At 36.3% G+C, this 23,813-nt stretch overlaps 1 protein-coding gene across 9 annotated transcripts in view; it reads left to right on the forward strand.

Annotated features, from left to right (window-relative positions):
• Nucleotides 1–23,813, forward strand: part of LOC6035628 — a 365,398-nt gene that overhangs the window by 322,665 nt on the left and 18,920 nt on the right. For 7 of the 9 annotated variants that reach the window (XM_038262382.1, XM_038262378.1, XM_038262383.1 and 4 more), the window contains 2 exons: nt 17,923–18,123; nt 22,390–22,790. In XM_038262382.1, coding sequence (XP_038118310.1) covers nt 17,923–18,123; nt 22,390–22,790 — 602 coding nt within the window. The remainder of the gene's footprint in view (nt 1–17,922; nt 18,124–22,389; nt 22,791–23,813) is intronic. The other 2 variants (XM_038262380.1, XM_038262386.1) reach the window with 1 other exon arrangement.

Below are 23,813 nucleotides of genomic sequence, written 5' to 3' on the forward strand. Positions count from 1 at the left end.
AATCATTTCCCATTTCCACAGTTTAAAAAATTCCCTGTTCTGTTGTTACTCTCACCCAGACTGAGGCAAATTGCACACCAGAGAAGCGAAAACTGTTTTGGTTGAGAGAGAAAAAAAAAGGATCGAAATAAAACACCCGGGATGGCCCCCCCTCTTGGTACCATTGTACTGTTACGTTCCGATGCTAAATACTTTGAGTGCAATGGAATATGTTCATGGTGCAAGGATGAAATGTGAATGCTTTTGAAATGAGAAAGCACGAATGAAGTATTTTTTTCAGGAATTTGATGTACATTTTTAAGATAAAGCGCTGTCTTACTATAGACAAGAGTTGAAAATTTCATTGAAAATGCCTAATCACACCCCATTTCACCCTTTGCTCCAACCACTGTTGAACGTTGAAAGACTACACGAGAAAACTAAATAACGGAACAGGAAATAAAGTAGTAATCCCGTAAGTGGCAACGTTCTGCTGAAACCATTCGGTGGATCAGTGTTTCCATGAACTCGAACAAATCCGCTCAAACTTGCTAAGGGAAAAATGGGTCTATTTGAAAACCAGCGTACTTTGAATTAAATTTATTCTTCACAAAATTTAAAAAGGAACTTTAGAAAAACTCGTTATCCCAACCTACAATGAATTTGGATTTGTTTTTCAAAATTTGATTGAATACTAACATTTTTTTCATCCAATAAACAGCCTCACAATGTAAGTTAAATTTTGATGAATACTCAATTATGACCAAAAATCTAATTGAAAAATAATAACAAATCCAACACAACCAAATTCAACCCAACCATGAAGGGAGTGGCGGTGAAAGCTCACAAAATTAAGCGCCAAAACTGGCTGCTGTAAGCTGGGATTTTCAATTTCGAGGAAAATCGTTCGGTTGGAAAATTACCTCTACCATCGCACGAGTTTTATGATTTCTGTGCTACCTACCTGCACCACATACACACAGACTCGTTCGCTGGCACACTGACACAGTGCTCGATTGTGGTATTCGTTTGATGCTTCACACGTGCTCTGCTCGCTCTGTGCGCGGTTCATAAATAATAGTGCTTTAGCTATGTGAAGCTTTCGGATGGAAAATGAGGAATAGTGTGATCGAGGGAATATTTGTGATTTACTGTTGTAACTATGGTGTAACCATACAATAAATATGCAAGCTAAAGTTAACAAATAATAACAAAAAAACACCTAAAAAGAAAAAAAAAGTTCAATAAATTATGAGACGAGGGTGACGATTCTCGAGATTTTCAATTTCCCGAATATCGAAATTAGAACTCGCAATGTATACAATTACAAGCAAGTTTTGTTTGGTTGATCATTAGGGTGACAAGAAAAATTGAAAATTTCAGAAAATCGCAACTGGATCGATTCTTTAGGCAAAAACAAGTAACTGTGCCAATTTTGAGCCAAATCGGTTAAGGCTAAGGGGTCGCTTTTCATCGTTGAAGTTTATATGGGGAAAATCGCAAAAATGTATGGGGAAAAACATCGCTTCAGGATTTTTGCAGCAGGTGGCGCAGGTCTCGCCCAAAAATATCCAAGTGTGAGATTCTTGTAGGAAATTTAATTACCTACAACTTTGTAGAAGGGTGCAAGACGATCCAAGCTGATCCTGATGAGTTTTTAGCAGTGCGATGAAAAGAAATCGGCTTATATACTTGAAAGTATACAAGGGGTATACAGGAAGTATATAAGAAAATATATTTTTCTAGAAAAATCACCAAAAATCAGGATCAACTCGGATCGTTTTGCATCCTTCGACAAAGTTGTAGGGAATTAAATTTACTACAAGAATCTCACACTTGGACCTAGCAGAAAATTACTGAAACGATGTTTTTACGATTTTTTTACGATTTTGCTTATGAATCGCACAAATTTGGACTGAAATGTTAGTTATTGGCATTCTTGAGGACTCAAATAAGCTGTTAACATCAAAACAATCGATATTTCATACAAAAATTTGATAGAATTTAAGGAAAGCAAAAACATAAATTTCTGCTTTGCCTTCCTTGTGCTTCGGACGCCCATGAAATATTTCCGATGAAATGTTTCGCATTTTTGGTAAACTTTTAATTTTATTTTATTGTTTACAGAGTTCAAACAAACTTTAAATGAAAGTTGATGTTAGAATTCATCAAATAACACAGTTTTGACATTCATAATGCGATCTTATATTATCGCGAGCGTAAATAATTAGAGTTAACGCGCGCTGATATGACCGCAGAAGAATGGCCGCATGACAGCCGCAGAACAAATTTTTGGCTGTTGTCAAAGGTTGCCTTGAGTTTTCTGCTGACTTTTTGGAAAATATTCAAAACAAATCAGGTTGACAGCCAAATCAACGCTGAATTTCAGTCAAATCAACGCTGTGGGGTTGTTGAGTATGCCAGACTGAACCGAAAAATGCGTTTAGTTGACTTTATTTTTTTTCGAAAAAATATTTGTGTTTTAAAAGCGTGTTTCGGTTCAGTTTGGCATGCTTAACAACCCCACATTAAAAAAAATGCGAATAAATTTGCCCGAAAAATGATCAAATTTTCACTTTTCTGAAAATCTCCATATAAAATCCGAGTTTCGTGCTAACTAACTATTTTGACAGCTTGAAACCCCGCCTTACCTTACTAATCTACATACTTTAGGCACAGCCTGAAAATTGAGTGCGACAACTGGCCAAAGGGATTTCAGGTCAGAACGCGTTTGACACAGGAACGAGCTCAACTACCGTAAACATTTTAACTCGGGACTCCGGCAACCACATTCAACAAAACTTCAGGACGATGCACAGAATGGTCAACCAAACAAAACGTGTTCGTTATTGTTTACATTGCTTACTCTCGCGTTTGTTTATTCAAGGTCAAAAATCTCGGAATGTCAAAAATCGGCGTACGCAAGTTAGCACGGCAGCGTCGAAATGCTAGATTGAAAAAAAAACATGTATAAAATCTGGAGCAACATTTGAAAAGCTTGAGGAACATGTCACAGGAACATAAAAACATAACCTCAATATATTACATGCATGGATGCTGGAAATCATATCCCCAAATCACTAAATTTGAAGCACACAATTGAGGATTATCTTAATGATTTCTCAGTTGGCACAAAACCCTCAACAATCCATCATCCATACAAAACAAGCCTGCCCATCGTTATGAACCAAGCTTGTTATCTCTTCTACCGAAAGAACTCTGAATGGACGAGGCCCCACAAACACAAAGCCCCGCTACAAATGAAGAGGAAGTTCGGCAGCAAGGATAACACAATCGGCGGTGGCTTAACCTCGATTGGGAATCGATTTTCCGGACTCCGGAGTTCCCGTTTGAGCCAACCACAGCCTGCTGTATTATTCATACGTGGGACACTTGAACAAGGTTCAAGGATTCACGACAACATCACAAAAAAACGTCCTGCTCCTCCTCCTCCTCCATCCCATCAGGTGTTGTCTGCCACGTGGTCTCCAGGTTCGACATGTGCCACACCGGTTGAGTGACACTCTCACACAGGCAGAGATTTCTACACAGTTGGTATCTGTGTTCATTGTTGAGCGGGTTTGGTGTCCTTTCGATTTCACGACCAACGAGCCAAGATTACCATCGTGAATTCCTGAGGAAGGCGTTCCGTTTAGGGTGGGCACTTGAGTGTCGTTTTTTTGGGATTCCAGAGTTTGGCATTACAGTCAAATCAATTTAATTTGCTTTAGTTTATAGCTCGTGTTCTAGGGACAACTTTTCCAAAGACTGCCAAATGATATGCTCATTCGGCCAGTGCTGCAATCAGAAAAACTTTCAACAGTAACTGAGTTTCCACCCTGCCTTTCAGTTTGTGGGAAGGAACAGCATAAATCGATGTTATGATAATGGGGAAACAGCTGATTGTTACGGTACCCCCCGGTAAAGGGACCAACGTAAAATTTTAGGACCGACCATCAGAGCTAATAGTTCTGTTCGGAAAAGGCAGCCACACTGTCCCATGTGTACACTTTAACTGCCACTTAGGCCAACCCTCACCACAGTAATTATTCTTCATTTGTTGGCCAAAACGACCACTTTCGATTGTTATGGCCATTCTGTTCACAAAGAGAGAAAAAATCATTCTAGCTGTCAGAAATCTGTAACATTAACGGTCTGCTCTTTTCTGTACAATCCGAAGCCTTGGTCAAGCATATAAACTCTATATTTTAACTGCCCCATTAACCATCACTTGGCCTCACAATTTATTGGCTTTCGAGCAGTTTAGAAGTGCAAACAAAACGAGACCAAAAGTCGAGTCCGGCCACTTTGGGAGCCGCCTACAGTTTCTTGACTCGGCTGGGCCGAGCTGAAAGATATCTTACACCTTCCGACGTGCTCTCCTCTCAAGGCCTTCATGAGGGATTTAACTGGTCGTTAAATATTTATCTATGCGCTTCGTGCAGTGAGGTTCAGATCTTCGTGCGATGCAGCTGGTTGATATGAACACAATGAGGGAAATGGGGGAAAATGTTTGATATTTCATCGTAAACATATCGCACAAAATTTGTTATGAAGCCTAACAAAAGTCAATGATTTAATTTGCCTAAATGTTCACTATCATCAGTGTGAAAAAATGTGCATAGGAAAGAAGTAAAAAAAAGGTGACACTATCTGAATATAAAAAAAAAACATTTTTTAACTGTCATCCATAAACCTCGTGGACACTTTAGGGGGGAGGGGGGGGGACTAAGTGGTTCATGGAGGGTTCAAAAAGAATGTAACCCAAAGACGTCCAACTTTTTCGAAAAAGTGCCATCGCGGCATCTTAATTTCAATATTTATCAAAACATTTTCAAACGATTTCAAAAACCAAATTATTCGCTCTACATCATTGCCCTGGCGTTCTCGATTGCGAGATTCCTACTCGAAACTAGGTGTCCGAAGGCTTGATTGTTGAGGCAATTGCAAACCTCTTTTTACACCTAAGCTTCCATCCATCCCGGGATTCGAACTGACGACCTTTGGATTGTTAGTCCAACTGCCTACCAGCGACTCCACTGAGACAGGACCCAGGGAGACAACTCCTACACCTGGATTGAGCTAACGACCCACCCTTAGGTTAGACCGCGCCAACATTTACTTCCCCGTCCGACGGAAGACGTGATCAGACAAATCTGGTCTCGAAAAATGCCACCTTGACTTTCTGGGATCGAACCCAGGCCAACTGGGTGAGATGCAACCACGCTTACCCCTACACCACGGGTCCCGGCAAATGTTCAAATTTATTTAAACACTTTGACAACATAATAGGATATATCTTCAATCATTTGTATTTGACTTCCTAATTCCGTTTAAAAAAATTTTTTGACTACTTTTGCATAATAACAAAACTAAGATTTAAGTTTCAAATCTTAATTACAAATGTTTAACAAAAGCTATCACAAAATATTTGATGAATTGCAACAATCATGCCACTGCAATTCTTTTTTCAAAATATCAACAAAATCATGAAAAGATACTTTTTCCAAGAGTGTTGTAGCTATTTTTTGTGAGAAAAAAAGCTAAAAGTGCTCCTTTTGATTAAAAAAAAATAAACTTTAATCAACGCAACCCTAATAACTTAACTTAACAATCGATAGTACAAGAGTTTTCATTTTTTTTTTTGAATTAAATATACTTTATTGAATCTTTCTTATAATAATTACATTTGTTTTACATAATAAGTGGTCAGCTGTGGCTCTTCAGCTTTAGTTTGCTTTTCATGATTTAAACACTATTCATTTTCTTAACTTTAAAAGTATATGATTTATCATTTTTGTAACACTAGGTACAATGAGGAAAAAAATGTTAAGAAAACATAACCTAACCTAAAACTAACTTAAACTTACAATAAACTAAACTTACAATAAACTAAATCCTGAATTTCAAACATTTTTCTTGAATCTTCTGATCCAACATTTTTACTTCTGCTAATTCATGAACCTCACTTGATCTTGTCCAGCCAGGAACATTCAAAACCATTTTGAGTACCAGGGGCGCCGACTCTGGGGGGGCACGGTACTTTTGCCCCCTAAAATTTGGCTGGGGGGGCAGCCCATACATTGTGCCCCCCCCAGAAATTTTGGAAGAAAAATATTTTTATTTCAAATATTAAAAAAACACAAAAATAATTGAAAGTAATATCCTAAACTTAAATGGAACATTGTTTGTACTCACGAATAGAATTCTTGTAAGCGAATCCGTAAAATAGCTCAAAAACATTTGTTGTTTTCGAAATCGCTGACATTTTTCGAACAAAATCGTTTACAATTTTCTGGATTTAGATGCATTTTTTTTATTTCGACAACGTTTTATCTATACCACTGTGCTCTCTAGGAAAATCAGTAAGCTTAGTACAAGAGCACAGAGGCATCTGTATATGATTTGAGAGATGTCGTCAACATAGATTTTACGGATTTGCTCATAAGATTTCTATCTGTGCATGTTGTTCCAAAAACAAAACCAATGTACTTTTTCCATAGCACCTTACCTACAATCAAACTTACGCAAACTCTTGCGAAAAAAATCATCAAGTTTTCAACGCAACATTCTGCGATTTGCCATTGTAGATCAGGATTTAGCAAATATATAGGTGCTGTTGCTGGTAAGTTTATAGCCCAAATAATATTTTTGGAGCTTTAATCGAGCTTCAAACTCTCCATATGACGAAGGGTGGAAAGGGTAGATTTCCCCTAAACTGAAACATTTTTCAAAGTGGTCATTTGTTGGTTGCTTTACATTTTCAAAAATGCTGATAAATTCAATTATTTTTTGGGTAATTTTAGAAAGGATTTGAAAAGATTTCAAATACATTTTTTAACCGTTAATCGTTCTATACTAATTTTAGCCGAAAAATACAATTGCTTCAAAAAAAGTAAATTTTTGAAAACTATCGGTGCGCTTTACTGAGAAACCGACAAATTAAAACATGATCTGAGACAATTCCACATTATAATCTTAAAAAACACAAGTATATCGCCTTCTGCAATTTATGATCGATTTAAAAAAAATAAAAAGGCTATAGAAATTTTAACTGCACCCTGAAAAAATATGCCAAAAATCAGGGAGTAGAACATATTGCTAAAAATAGATGATTAAATTCTTAAATTCTTAAATTATAAATTCTTAAATTCTTAAATTCTTAAATTCTTAAATTCTTAAAAAATAATTGATGTATCATAATTTTGAAATTTTTGATTTTTTTAAACATTGAATTTTATTGTTATTTCTAAATTTCTGATTGTTTAAATTTCTGCTTTTGATTTCTTAACATTTTCAAGCCATGATTTTTTTTACGTTTTTCTGATTTGTAAATTTCTCTGGAACGACGCAACATTTTTGCAATCTTTTAAAAAGCAATTTGTAGGTTTTGTTCAGATCTACAAAACGCTTTTTGAAGCTTTCAAAAATATTGTAGGGTTTAAGAGAAATCTACGAAACAAAAAGCGTAACGCCACCGCGTAAAAAGAGGTTTCTCTGTATTATTATTTTTTATTTGGAATATTGAATTTGGTGTATATGTTATTTTTTTCTAAATTGCAGATTTGAAAAATTGATGTTTTTTTAAATGTGTATTTGTATTCTTCAATTTCTGAAGTTCAAAATTTATGCATTTTACTGTTGTTTTTATTTTAGAATATTTGTATTGTTGAATTACTAAATATCTGATTATTTTTCTTATCACAATCACGTTTTAATAAATTATCTTTTTCTTAAAAAAAAATTATTCCGGATGAAAAAAAATCGTAGCACATCGTAATAAAAATATTAAAATTCGTGATATACAAGAAACTTTAACATCTAATCGCACTCTTACCTATCGATTTCGGAAAACAACCGTGCCCCCCCAACATTTTGGACTAGTCGGCGCCCCTGTTGAGTACCTTGTTTTGGACACGCTGGAGCTTCAATTTATGAGTTCTAGCGCAACACTCCCAAACAGGTACTGCATACTCAATAACGGGGTAAATTATTTGTTTGAAAACTGCTAGCTTATTTTTCAAAGATAGTTTTGATTTTCTGTTAATTAAAGGATACAAACACCTGATGAGAATGCTGCACTTGTTCAATATTTTATCTACGTGCTGCCAAAACAAAAGTTTCGAGTCAAGTATGAGACCTAAATAGACAACTTCCTTTGACCAGGGTATTGAAACATCATTCATTTTAATCAAAACATCATCCTTTGGGGCAAATCTGGCCGATTTGAAAAGTGGAAAAATGATGGTTTGAGTTTTGGCTGCATTTATGCGAATTTTCCAGTCGCCAAAGTATTCGGAAAGAACGTCAAGACCCTTCTGAAGACGGCCAACTAAATATCTGGTTATTTTACCCTTATAAATAACGGCAGTGTCATCAGCAAAAAGTGACAACACACCATTACCAGGGAGAGTAGGCAAATTAGATGTAAAAATATTGTACAGAAGTGGGCCAAGAATACTTCCTTGGGGAACCCCAGCATCAATGTTTAATAACCCAGAAGCAATCCCATTCAGAAAAACCTTGAACGATCTCTCCGAAAGATAGTGCTGGATAATTTTGATAAGATACATTGGAAAACCGTACAAATACAGTTTATGTATCAAACCATCATGCCAAACATTGTCAAAAGCCTTCTCAACATCCAACAAAGCCATAGCAGTTGATTTAGACTCAAGCTTGTTCTGCTTGATGATTTTAGTTACTCTCGTAAGCTGATGAGCAGTATTATGCCCCTTTCGGAAGCCAAACTGCTCATTCAAAATTATATTATTATCGTTGGTAAAATCCAAAAGCCTTCAATAGATGACCTTCTCAAAGAGTTTGGACAGACTACTCAAAAGACTAATGGGACGTTAACTTGTTGGCGATGTTGGATCTTTTTGAGGCTTGAAAATTGTTATGACTTTGCCCAGTTTCCAATTGGTGGGGAAGTAACCAAGTTGCAAACATTTATTGAAAATATTGGCTAGATGTTGAAAGAACTGATCACTCTGTTTTTTCAACACTAGATTAAAAATGTTATCAAAGCCTGGAGCTTTCATATTTTTCATTTGTTTAACTGCAACTTTGCTTCCTCACCAGAAACATGGGAATCTGCAGGAAATTCAAAGGTAGAGTCATTGATTGTTGAAATACTATTGGCAACTGATGTTTCTTTACGGCTGGTCATGGAAGCGCCAAGATTATGTGAACTAACAAAATGAAGCCCAAGTGCATTTGCCTTTTCCTCGGATGTAATCAAAGGAGAATGCTCAATAATAAGAGGAGGAATAGGCTTTGGTTTGTTACAAGAGTTTTCAATGCCCATTCAAAGAATAATTTTTTGCCCCCTGAGTTGTCAGAAAACAGTAGAAGGGGAGTGAGTTTTTTATGTTAGCTGTGAACTGACTTTTTACTATCCCTGATTTTTAAAATGGATTTTTTTATTTAGAACGTGATCTTTTTCGAAGGGTTGCGTTATTTAAGAAATATCAAGACATCTTTTTGTTACATATGAAAAATTTGATAGAAATGTCGCTGTTGTCACTTTGACTAAAATAATTCGACCCGTATTTTTTAATTGTTTGGCCATTAGGGTCACCGTGCTAGGGTGGTCCCAAAAATTGTCATTTTCATCAATTTCCGCAAAAAACACTCTTTTCAAAAATCATAACTCCACGCTATTTTAACCATAAATGACACAAATGAAAGGTGGAAAGCAGGCTTTCGAGTCTCAAAAATCATGCCTAAATTTTCAAAAAATCGTATGAAATCTTAAAATGGCGTCTAATTATTTCGTCAAGAGAACCCCCACTCTAATTTTGAACCCGATCCGAGCACTTTTATTGTTGGCCTTGCTGTTTTCGTGGGGAATTGCTGTATTATAATATTATATTTGATGTTTTAGTTTTGCTACAATCAGCAATTTTTTTCCATAATCAACCTGAAGATTTTCTGCTAGTTTCGAAAGACAATGTGCTGGTTTTATTTCGCTGACGCCTGTTTTTTTCCGAAAAATTTCGCCAGTTTTTCTGCTGTCAGATTGTTTTGGCAGAAATAAACGAAAACAAACCAGCCGAACTATGTTTTAATTTCGTCCAGCTGCTGGTTTTTGGAAGATTTTTTTTTGCAAATCAGCAAAATCCAACCAGGAAAATTTCTTTGCTGATTTGGTTATGGATTCCCTTTCCGTATATACTTCAATTTTAAGTTAACGCGATTTATTATCCAGCAAATTCAATTTTTGTGTTTTTCTGTACATTTGTACCTAACAATTAGATAAATTAGTTAAGATTTCTAAAGGTTAACTTTTAAATGAAATTGAAATTTTGTTACTTGGTTTCACAGAGATTAACTTAATCCGTTTCTTATTATATTTGTTTTAAAGTATGATAACTAGTCATCATGCTATTTTTTATATTTATTTTTTTTATAACTCAAGGGCTAGTTAGGCCATTGCAAATATTTTTCAAAGTTTATTTCGAGTTCAAAGACTAACATAAAGATCTAAAAAATGTTTGCTGATCGCTCACATTTTTATTTTAATAAACCATTCTTATACAGTGCTCGCTTTAACCTACAAAGAAACAGTTTCGCAGGCAGAACCCGGAGGTTGGCCTCCAAGGTGGCCACAAGTGTTTCCGTCCTTCTGCCGGATTTTGCTCCATACAAAAGTCATAAAGATTCGTTTTGTATGAGTGAGGGGGGGGCACTTTTTCCCAATGTGCTTCGGCATGGACTGCCAACTCTGGGGGGAAGCAGTCGTTAGTGATGAAATATAGAGTACATTCTACTCCGGGGGCAAACGCTTTGAAGCGCAAAATGAACAAATCTTCAAGGTCGGGGAGATTCGAGTTTGGGAAGATCTGAAACCCCCTGTGGGACAGTTGGTTGGTGTGTTGGCGATTTGAAAGATTTTTGATTTTCTGGGTTGATCAATTAAAAATAATTTGAAAATTCTTTATAATAAATAATTACATTTAATTCTCAATTATAAAGCAGCAATGCATCGTACTCCAATTATAAGAATCATTCTCTTTACGATGAGATTAGTTTTTAATGGTGATTTGATGAGCCTGAACTAACAGATAAGAATGCTTTCAAAGCTCTGCCCACTACATATAGCAAATAGAAAACGCAAACACTTCCGTAACAGACGGAAAAGGTAGCAAGCACGCATCTTTCCTGAACATGTTTGTTTCGCTGCAGTGCTGGAAGGCCATAAATTTCCATTAATTATTTTGCAATTATGGTGGTACTTTACTCTCCAGAGGATAGCGTATTTCTTCCGCAGCCATAAATTGCAGCAGCAATTGCATTAGTGTTTCCTCCTTGAGTGTGCTGTGCACTTATGGTACACTTGCTTTGGCAACGATTGTACTGTCTTACGTGCCTTTTTCATGTTGAAAAATTAAGGATTCTATTTCAATCAATTTAGCTTTAAAAAAAGTCGATTGCCAAAAGTATGTTGAATGAAAAAATATTAGAACATGTTTAGAATGATTCATATTTGATAAAAAGTTGCATATCTAAGGTCAAGAAAATAAAAAAAAAGAAATCGAATAAAAACGTCTCTATTTGGCTTAGTAATATAACTAACTTAGTTGAAATTAATTTCGAAATAATATCTTGTCTACTCAATCAACAACGATGACATTGCATCACAATCGACCTCACGATTCTAGGAATCACTAACGATGCTGAAAATGTAGTCTACCTTCGGCGGCAGGAAAAACACTCATACACACACACACACACACACACACAAACACACAATACATAGATGCGTTGATACCAAACAGCTCGTACCACAGACCTAAAGCTAGACCCTTTTAATAGAGGTACATGTCAGCTGCGAACAAGTACGTTGCGTCGTTTTTTGTTCCACTCGAGGACATTCAGTTTATCTACTGCTTTGAATATGGAGTTTTTGTTATGGAATGTTACAACAAAAACGTGGACACAATGGTTGATTGCGGGAGGGGATAATTTCTAGGGCAATGTTGGGAAAAGGGTTGAATCGACAATAATTCTCATTAATACATCATATTCATGTTAAATTGATAATTTCATATATTTGTATTATACATCATATTGAGTCATATTTTAAATCTATAGTTATTTTATCGTATTAAACGATTCATCAAGAACATCGATACTTAACTTTAAACACACTAACCAAATAGCACCAATCAAGCTTTTATTACCTCGTTCCTCCGCACAATACTGAGAAAACAATCATCCTCGTCCTGTTTATACTAACAATTCTTACACACTCCCACACCGCAAATGCACGTCATGTCACGTCTGGACTTACTTTATTGTCGCAATAAAGACGCTAGACCGAGAACGAAACGAAAATCTTTATTTTGAACTGCATTCCGTCACGCTTGTCACAAAGTTATTCTCCAAGAAAATGGCATTTTTCAGAATCGGAAGTATTTTTCGAGCTCAAATATCACGACATAAATCGATAAATAAAAAATAATAATGACGAAGTTTTTCAGTTTTTATTAAATTTTGCATATTTTTTGTGTTATAGAGGAAAAGAAAAAACTTGCATTCAAAGTTTGTGAATTAATTGACGGAGCATTTTTTCGACGATTGTTAAAAGCTCTACCGATTCCTCTTCGTATAACATTTTCCTAGACAAAATTAAATCTTTTTAAAATGGAGCGCCACAAACGCTCGGGTCCTCGGAAATTGGTTGCAATTAACCCATTGATACCCGAGCCTAAAGTTGGTGAAAAAAATGTGTTTCACACAAAAATGACTTTTTTAAAACGCTAATAGCTTTTCAGGATCGAGTTTTAAAACTTTGGTATGTTTTACAAAGTTGTAGAGCATTAAATTTCTAATTAGAATCTCACATTTGGGAATATTTTTATGGAAGTAGCGCACCCTGCAGACCAAACCGTAAGAAAATTTTATTTTCCAAACATTTTTTCGATGTTTCCCATACAAACTTCACCTTTGAGTATCAATGGGTCAATGTTGACCGATTTTGTTCATATTTGGCCCAGAGTGTGGAGCGAGGTTTTGAGAAAAAGTCCCATATTCTGGCCACCCTACTGAATAGTCATAAATTCAATTTGAAATTACGGTCATCACGACAGTTTTACATTCTGCTCGGCTTGCAGTCTATGATAAAACTTTAACAAAAAGAAATGTCAAACATAATTTCATTCGCTTCGAAAACTCGCGCACGTTGAACACGGCTTTGTAAGATGTTCGGCAGGTTAAGCACTCGCTCCAATTAGCTGATTTTCACTTTTTAAGCTACTAATTTTGCATAGAAACTTTCTTGCTCACTGCTTATTGAGCTATTTATCACTCGATTTTAGTTGAAAACGCTTTTTCAATGAGCTGTAATTGAATGTCAATGTGCTGATATGGTAACATTAGAGGCCTACTATGGGGAATTTTCACTTTAAACAAAGTTTCCCAAAACGCTTTCAAATTTACCTATTGTCAAGTTTCTTTTAAAAAATTGATCTGGGAAACATCTTTGCGCTAGGAATTGATATTGGTTTAGTATTTTGAGCATGTTTTTAATTTTTTCCAAAAAAAACTCAAAAAATCCTTCAGGTCAAAACTGGACCCACTAACCAAATGAGCTCATATTTTCAGGCTAGCTTCTGGGGCAATAACAATTCCGGTAGATGTTATGTCCTGTCAAAACGGGAGTTCAAATACATACATGAAATACATACATACATTCATAATTTTAATTTGGGACATTCACTAACTTCCGCTGTGAAAAAAAAATCTTCAAATCTTCAAGGCCTACTACGCTCTAACGCAATGTACTGTTTAAAATTCATGGTTAAGTAAAACATTTTCTATGCAATAGGGGAAGGTGGGGCAAGACGACCATATGGGGCAAGAGGAACAATCGCTCCTACGGCTGTAATTTGTACAATTTTGATTATTTCCAGTATGAGGAATTGTTGCTAGCAATGCAATTAGCTGATTCTACTACCACATAACCGCCAAAATGACGTAAACGCCACGGGGCATAAGATTTAATGAAGTTTTTTTTCGAAACCTTTGTTTTCTTATAATATTTGTAAAGTACAAAATAAGGCTTAGGGTTCGTTTTAAGGCTCATTTTATCAAAATGCTATTTTTCCTAGATCAGTAGTGTCCCTACAATTGACATGCACCTATTACAAAGTATGATTTAACTTTTGGTTATTTTTGTTGAGAGCTTTTAAAAAACCTTGTTCAGGTGGGGCAAGTGTACCATATGGATTTTTAGTATGGAAAAAAATACGAATTGCTGCAACAACATATTTTATTGGGAAATAAATACATGAAAGTACTTAAAACTGATAAACAATCGTTAAAAAAATTGTACATACAAAGTATAGTGATATTATGAAAATTTACTATTTATCATCGAAGTAGTATTTTTTTTCGTAAAAACGATAAAATTTTTAGTAAAATATTATTATTTAATCTAAAAATGGAAGAAACCATTCAAATACATTCTAATCTGATGTATCTAAGTGATAACAGTTCAATTGTTAGCAAATTACCATATTTTTTCATGCATTGTTCCTCTTGCCCCAACGGGTTGCTCGTCTTGCCCCACTAGTTGAGTAGAACGTACGGAAAATCAAAAATTTTAAAATCAATTTTTCACATTAAAAAACTGGATTTTTTAAAAACTTCTTTAAACAAAGTCTTAGTCAAGACCTAGAATAAGATGATTATAATAAAATCGGACAGATTTTTTAACTTTTTAATGGGTTATAACGAGCAATTCCTTAGCTTGTTACACTTGCCCACTTTCCCCTACAGGCCTTTCCAACTCAAAAATGTGATATCTCAGGAAATATTCCATTTACATTGAGGATTTATTGTTAAAAAAAACTCTCAGCAATCGAATGCAATTGTCAGTTTCCCCTTAAGTGCTCGTCCAAAAGTTCCCCATTCGATTCTACGTCAAAAAATCTTCAAATTTGTATACCCAAAAGTTGACTTTTTGTAAGCTTTTCTCTTACCAACAACTCAAAGAAAACCATTTTTTGATTGAAACATTTTGAATCAAGAAACTGCAAAATCGTTGAGAGTACCGAACCCAACTCTACCAAGGATTAAAGCACTACCTAAAGTGCATAAACCAGGCAACGAGATGCGAGAAATCATTTCAGCAGTGGATGCCCCAACCAGTCGGATCGCAAAGTGGCTTGTCGAGGAATTCAAGAGTATGCCGAAACCCTTCCCGAGCCGTTCGATCATCAGTTCGCAGGTGTTCACAAAGGAGCTCTTAGAGTCGGGACCGATAGCTGAGGATGAAATAATGGTTTCCTTCGACGTAACAGCACTGTTCCCAAGCATACCAGTAAAAACGCAATAGGAACTCTACGGGATTGGCTGCAATCACAATACGAGGAGAACCATGGAGACAAAAAACGATCCAGTATATAACATTCGTCAAATTATGCATGGAACAGAGCTACTTCCAGTTCAGGGATTGCATCTACCAACAGAGGATGGGAGCATCGATGGGTAACCCACTGTCACCGTTCATGAGCGATGTTTATATGGCAGCTTTGGAACACGAACTACAAACCAAAACCTACTACCAGAACGTTGGTGGAGATACGTAGATGACATCTTCTGCATCATCAAAAGGGACTCACTAACAACGGTACTGGACACCATAAACAGTGCACGCAGGAGCATCAAGTTCACTTACGAAATGGAAGTCGAAGGAAAGTTACCTTTCTTAGACATCCTGATCCTAAGAGAACCAGGTTGCCCATCTTCGTTTTCTTTCGAGATCTACAGGAAGCCAACAAACACCAGAAGAACAATCCCAGCCACGTCAAACCATTCATTCCAACATAAGATGGCAGCATATCATTATTTTATACATAGGATGACAACTTTACCCCTCAGCGAAGCAGGAAAACAGAAAGAATTGGAGTACATATTTGAAACAGCGGAAATCAACGGTTACAGCAGAACAACTATCCAAGCAATCATCGATAAGAAGGAAAGAAAACTGCACAGAACTTCACTCACAACCCTTACGCCATCAGCAGAGCCACTGCGAAGAGCAGCAGTAGAATTCGACTACAGGATAACACGCCCATTACGACAAAAACTGGCTAAATTTGGCATCGATTTAGTATTCAGCAGTAGAAACAGCCAGTTGGAATCCATCTTAGGTTCAACGAAAGACCCCATACCGACTTTAGGCAAACCCGGCATCTACGAGGTATCCTGCGGCCACTGTGATATGAGCTACATTGGACAAACTAAGAGATTGCTGCAAACCAGGTTGGATGAGCATATACACACATATGTCAAAATTGCCATGGAGGAAAAACGGAAAGGATTTGTCCCCATTTCAAGTCAGCAGTAACCGAACACATCATCGAGGAAAAACATAACATCACAGCTAGCGACGCGGTCATCTTAAGACACATCACTAACCCATCGAAGCTGGCTGTCGCTGAAAGTTTGGAAATCTTCAAGGCAGGCAACAAACGTTTACTCAACAAGGATTCAGGTAACGGCTCAACGTGGCTGTTTAAGCTGTTACCTATACAGGCACAAAAGAAGAACGAGGAGGTAGTACCTACAGTAACTACAAATATGGATACACCAGCGATGAACCTTCAGTCGAGAACAGAACACTGATGAAGTCTGCAAGTAGTAGACGAAATACGTATCTGTCAAGAACAACTCGTCTCTTTGTATTCACAAGATTTGAATGTTTTTCTAAAACAATCATGGCCGCCAAATGGCCGATCGAGAATGATGCCTTTCAGAGCCTTAATAGGTCGATAGTAATCGATCGATCGATCGAGTTCAGATATTGATTTAAGTTGAACAAATGATATCTAAGGATTCTCAACCGACGAGGAATTACCCCTGGGCAAAATCTTATTCACCATCATCTGGGGCGAATCGGGACTACAGTCTGAATAGGGGCAGCAGGTTTAATGCACTTGAAAGTTTAAAATTTTAAAATGGATGCACGATCGAAAAAAGAGGAGAAACACTGATCTTAAATTTAACAAGGTACATGAAAAATTTCCATTGCGTGATAATGTGCATCAACCTTATTTTAGATTTCATTGAAATTGACCAGAGCGAACATAATTCCTGTTATTGGCTGTTGTTGAAAACTATATGCTTTATTAACAATACATTATAAAAATTAATTAATTAACATGACAAGCGCAATTTAATAAAATATATTACTTTATTTTGACAATTATCAGTACAAAATAAATGTTGGAATATAGAAACACCTTCTCCGCATATTATTTTCGTAGAGACCACCCGCTTATTGCACATCATGATCCATAGCCACACAATTCAGTAAGCGTGGGATAAGACAGTTTACGATTTGTTTAACATCTACTTTTGTTAATGTTTTTATATCCCTTCCCATTGTAATTTCTTCCACCAAACGACAACAAAGCACACAACGCGCGAAAGAACATTTGATAAGCTTTTATGCAACAAAATTTAATTCTTTAAAGTATTGATAAAAAAATCGGTTAGAAAATATTTTATATCAATTGCTAGTTACTCAACAAAATTATTGCTTTCTCAATCCAAAACACAAACAAACACATTATTCAACACAACCCGCCTCAAGTTAGACACCTTTTTCTCTAAACTTTTCCAACTATTCAACCTTAAAGAAGCTGTAAATAAGCTAATTGAGTGAATTCTATCCGCTTTTAAGAACAAACTGGTTTACTCTCTTCTTATCTCTTTCTACTGCTATCAAAGTTTAAATCAGCTTTAGTTTGTAGTATCTTTCCTTCATTTAATTTTGATTTTCACTTCCACCTTTTCTTACTTTTAATCTTTGCCACTCACCTGCCAATCAAGATGAAAAGCTGCCCGTTCTAATCAAATTACATTTTTCTCGTCCTCTCTCGATTTCGCCGAACGACCCTCTTCCCCCCTTTGTTTCTCCCTTTCCAGCAGCCTTACCACCCCTGGCCGGAAGAGCCCTCGTCGGTCATCTCGGAGCGGTGCACGCGGGCCCGCATCAACTCGGCCATTTTCGTGTCGTCCGAGGGCCGGGGCTTCGACTCGATCGAGTTCATCCGGCGGTACGGGTCGCAGTCGGTGCTGTGCCGGAAGGCGCGCAGTGCCGAAAACGTGTCCGCCTCCGAGCGACAGGTGAGTGGGCAGAGGTGGAGTGCCACGTGCTGGCGGCGTGGGTGATTTTTGAGCGGAATTGTTGGTTTTCCTGCGGGGCGTCGAAATTAGCATCGGCTTTCAGACCGGGAGCTTTGAGAAGGGGCGATTGAAAAAAGAAAAAAAAATGGATTGTAGAGCAAGTACAGTGAGTCAAATATTTGTACGTGAAGGTTTTGATGCGCTCTTTCGATTGAATTTTGGCCCGAAACCCGGAACTCAAAGCCTGATTTTTGAGAGCTCTTTTTCTGAAATACTTTTGCGATGTCTGTATCCGCTCTTAAAAAATTGTGTCTTCCATCATTGGTAAACCACTCGTAAAACCCAATTTTTTATGTTTCAGATTTGTAGCCGTGGGGTCGGAGACGAATATTCCATTTTTCGATTCACAATTTTCGACCAGTAAATACGGTCAAAGCCATTTTCAGAGGTATTTTTTGGACTATTTTACAGATAACACTATCAAATTAAAAGAATTCAGTTTTAAACAAAAAGCCATTCGAAAACATGCACCATAAACCTATAACGCCATGGGCCCAAAATTTGAAGCTTTTCCAAAATATAGCCATAATAGTGATTACCGTCTTATTTTTACCCAATTTATTCTTATTGAATTTTTTTATACAGAATCATACATATACATATTTTTTATGTTAATCATAGACTAAGATAAAAGACACTCAGTCCCCCTTTATTTAATTTGAATAATGTTAATCCAATATGTTTTTCTTAATTAAATATGATTATCTTGCGACCCATAATGTACCACTGAATTTTAAAAAAGGCATTCGAGGTTTACCCTAAAAAGATTCTCACTGAGTTTCGTCATTTTGTAAGAAAGGCTCTATTTCACCTCTGGTGATATTAAATCGGGGTTTCATTGACATTTCTCGACAAAAAATACTGTTACGGAACAAATAAGTTGAACAATCCAAATTGGCCCGGAACCGGTTTAGCCCCAGAGGGAAATTTTATGGTGGTAGAGGACAAAAAAAACCACCTCTAACAATTTGAAGCATCCAAATACGTCCACTACAGCCTGATTACGAGTCCCTAATCTGATATTTGAAAAACAAAAAGCAAAACATTCTCAGCACGAAAAGTGAAAATTTCAAATTAAATCGACTCAAAATCGATCAGATTTTGTTCTTTTATTAAGGGTACGGACAAAAAGACCTCTTTTGTTAATTTTTTTCAGCAAACTTTTTTTTGTATTTTCTTAGAATATTTTTTTTACAAATCCAATGAATGGATCTTGAAGAGGACATTCTGCCGCGTCGCACTATGATGTATAAAACTTGGTACTTTAGTCGAATTTCATGTACTGAGCAGGTCTCTAGGATTTCGGTCATTCGATTTTTTTTTGTATTTTTTAATCCGACTGAAACTTTTTTGGTGCCTTCGGTATGCCCAAAGAAGCCATTTTGCATCATTAGTTTGTCCATATAATTTTCCATACAAATTTCTCAGCTGTCCATATAAAAATTATGTATGAAAATTCAAAAATCTGTATCTTTTGAAGGAATTTTTTGATCGATTTGGTGTCTTCGGCAAAGTTGTAGGTATGGATACGGACTACACTGGAAAAAAATGATACACGGTAAAAAAAATTTGGTGATTTTTTTATTTAACTTTTTATCACTTAAACTTCATTTGCAAAAAAAAACACACTATTCTTAATTTTTTGGTATGTTTTGGAGGACATAAAATGCCAACTTTTCAGAAATTTCCAGGCTGTGCAAAAAATCATTGACCGAGTTATGAATTTTTTAATACAGTAGTTGTTCGGTAACTGGGCTGAGAACGTAGCCCAGTCACCGAATGTTGCTCGTTAACTGGGCTGAACAAAAAATAACGAGGGGACCACCAATGCATAATATTTCCAGATGAAATATAAAAATAAAAGTTACTCAAATTTATGTACAATGCTTACTTTTCATATTTCTTTATTTGTAACTTGAAATTTAGCAAAAGTTTGAAAAAAGTTTTTTTATTTATTGAATATGATTTTTGCATCCATTAACCCCTCGGTCATTTTGGTTTGTTTTGGTTTTTTGACGTTTGTCTGCTTTTTAACCGGGCTACGGCCCAGTTATCGAGCGCCTAGTTAAAAAGCAGCCCAGTTAAACAACGCCCAGTTACCGAACAACTACTGTAAATACTTATTTTTTTCAAAAAATCGAAATATTGGTCGCAAAATTTTTTCAACTTCATTTTTCGAGGTAAAATCAAATTTGCAATCAAAAAGTACTTCAGTAAAATTTTGATAAAGTGCATCGTTTTCAAGTTAAATCCATATTTAGGTGACTTTTTTGAAAAAAAATAGTCGCAGTTTTTCATTTTTTAAAATTAGAGCACATGTTTGCACACTTTTGGAAAAAATATTTTTGAAAAGCTGAGAAAATTCTCTATATTTTGCTTCTTCGGACTTTGTTGATACGACCTTTAGTTGCTGAGATATTGCAATGCAAAGGTTTAAAAACAGGAAAATTGATGTTTTCTTAGTCTCACCCAAACAACCCACCATTTTTTAATGTCGATATCTCAGCAACTAATGGTCCGATTTTCAATGTTAATGTATGAAACATTTGTGAAATTTTCCGATCTTTTCGAAAACATTATTTTCAAAATTTTCAATTCAAGACTAACATTTCAAAAGGGCCAAACATTCAATATTCAATATGCGACCAATATTTCGATTTTTTGAAAAAATAAGTATTGATTAAAAAATTCATAACTCTGTCAATGATTTTTTGCACAACCTGGAAATTTCTGAAAAGTTGGCATTTTTTGTCCTCTAAAACATATCAAAAAATAAAAAGAAATAAAAATATTTTTTTTTGCAAATCAAGTTTTAGTGATAAAAAGTTAAAAAAATCACCAATTTTTTTTACCGTGTATCATTTTTTTTTCCAGTGTAGTCCGTATCCATACCTACAACTTTGCCGAAGACACCAAATTGATCAAAAAATGCCTTCAAAAGATACAGATTTTTGAATTTTCATACATCATTTTTATATGGACAGCGGCGAAATTTGTATGGAAAATTATATGGACAAACTAATGATGCAAAATGGCTTCTTTGGGCATACCGAAGGCACCAAAAAAGTTTCAGTCGGATTAAAAAATACAAAAATTAATATATTTTTTGTATTTTTTAATCTGACTGAAACTTTTTTGGTGCCTTCGATATGCCCAAAGAAGCCATTTTGCATCATTAGTTTGTCCATATAATTGAAGAAAAAAGACCGATTTCGTATAGAATTGCTCTACTTTCATCTCATCACAAAAAGTTTCCGTATGGGGGAGGGTACGGACAAATATTTGACTCACTGTACACGAGCAGGGTATTTTCATCTCGCTTAGACCACACTGATTTACCTGAAATTATGAGAAGTTGTGAGGGTACTATAAAGCCAATGCAAAATTCAATCTAATTATCAATAAACTTACGTTTTAACAGTCATTTCAATCGGAGAGCGGTCATGACAGAATAGTTACAATGTTCGTTTTATATGAGAATGGTCCTGGGTTCGATTCCCATCTGTTCCCAACGAGTAAATACTGTGTTGTATTGTTAATGTAATTTTGGTAGATTTTTTTTTCAAATAATTTGTTGACGTCGAACTGTCAAAAATTCATAGCGGTAGATCACGATGGATACTTTCCTACCACAGTTTTTTTGTATGATCAATGTGGTAGATGCTTTGGTAGATTTTTGAACTTCATGGCGGGGTTCGGGGGCCCTTTGGATTGACAAGCAAAATGCTTTCCACTTTATCTTGGAGCATTGATAACTTGAGGATATAGTTAAATCCAAGAACCGGACGAGAATATAACTTGAAAAATTTGAAATTGAATATACATTTCCATGGCAAAATTTCGAGCTAATATTTTCTCTTACTCAATTTAAGTATGCTTTATGAAACTGTCAGGAGTGATTTAAAATCATCTTTTTAGTGGATTTAACAAATTTTCTGTAATATGAAACTTTTCGATTTTCTACATGTCGATGCATCTGTGCTCTCTTGTACTAAGCTTACGGGTTTTCCTATCTAGTTAGCATAAGAGAGCATAGAGGATTGTATGTAACCCCTTAAATCGTCGCTTGTATGCTATTTTGTACACGTGTGCCCTAAACAGATAGGATGTACTACAAGATAGCACACTAGCCACACAATTTTTCAAGCAATTGCTTGTTAAACGAAGCAAATAATAACAATAACATCACATTTTCCACCCAAACAGCGCCGATTTTCAGAGTACCCCGAGTGGGAGTCGGAGGAGAACAAACAGTACGGCAAGATGAACGGGTACGAGCACTGCGGACCGGACGGTGCCAGCAACACCAACGCGGAGCCCCGCCAGGACTCGATAGAACTGGTCGAGTGCCACCGGGAGCCGGGAAGCTCCACAACGGCCAACCAACCGGTGACGGTGACTCCGGCGGTGGTGGTGTTGCCACTTCCGGTGGGTGGCAGCAGCAGCAAATGTTGTGCCAGTGCCAGCGGAGGTTGCAACGGCAGCAGTAGCGGCGCCGGAGACTACGTCTGCCTCGATGGCCACCACAGCAAAACCACGCCAAAGCTCTCGAATCTGCCGACGCTGTCGGTGTCCGGTCCATCGCCGCCGCACGAGGAGGAATTTTTGTAATGTACCTTTTTGTAATACTCAGTAGAATACACACAGCTGGCTTGTCAGTAATAACGAAACACACAGCACTCGCACACACACATACACATGCAAACCAAACAACCAACCACCAACAACACTTTATTAGTAGCAATCACGAAACACCACATTTCGCACTACACGCCAGAGTAAAACTAACTCACGGCTTGTCGATTGTGTAGTCTTTTAACGTAATGGCCATTTTGCAAAATATTGAAACCAAACATTCAGTGAATTCTGCTGAAAATCTAATTCATCGAAGAGAATATCGCAAAAATTACAGGTAACTTGAAAAAAAATTAAATTACTATCCATCTATCTAAAGTTTTATCAAAAATTCGTTAAAGTTTAAATTTAATCACGAAATTCACAATGATAAAAAAATTAACTTGTTTTTTTGTGTAATGTTCAACAAAAAAATAATTTAAATTATTACGTAGAAAAGTTTGAGCGGTGGAAAAGATCAGAAACCCAATAATCCAATTCCAAAGAAAACATCGTACTGTCGCTAAATTTCGTATCCAGAGAAAACATCATATTCGGCTCAACATTCCAACTGCCAATCTCTCAAAAAAGATAAAACGGTAACTTAAACTCGCTGGTTCTCGGGCATATTACAACCGTCCGGGCGATTTTTTTGTGTTACAATCCAGATGTCTAGATGATCCTAAGATTTTGCAGAACTTGATTTCTAGATTAAATTTTCAAAGGTCCTATCTGCATAGGAAACCCATGACTCGAACCAAGAAATCGATTTTCCAGCACAGCATTTTTTCAATTCATTTTGGAGTCCTAAACAACTCCCCATAGTTTGAGAACGATTGGTCCAGTCCTCACTTGGCACAAAGCGATTCATTTTTTTTCATATAAATTTGTATGGGAAAGTCATTTTTTAGAATTTTAATATTTGAAAAATCCAGGTTTCACGCTATATCAAAACCAGACTCATATTCGGATGCTCTGGAAGGTACTCGACAACTTTTCCGAAGATAGTATGGTGC

Source organism: Culex quinquefasciatus, chromosome 3 (assembly GCF_015732765.1).
Source record: "Culex quinquefasciatus strain JHB chromosome 3, VPISU_Cqui_1.0_pri_paternal, whole genome shotgun sequence".
Lineage (NCBI taxonomy): Eukaryota > Metazoa > Arthropoda > Insecta > Diptera > Culicidae > Culex > Culex quinquefasciatus.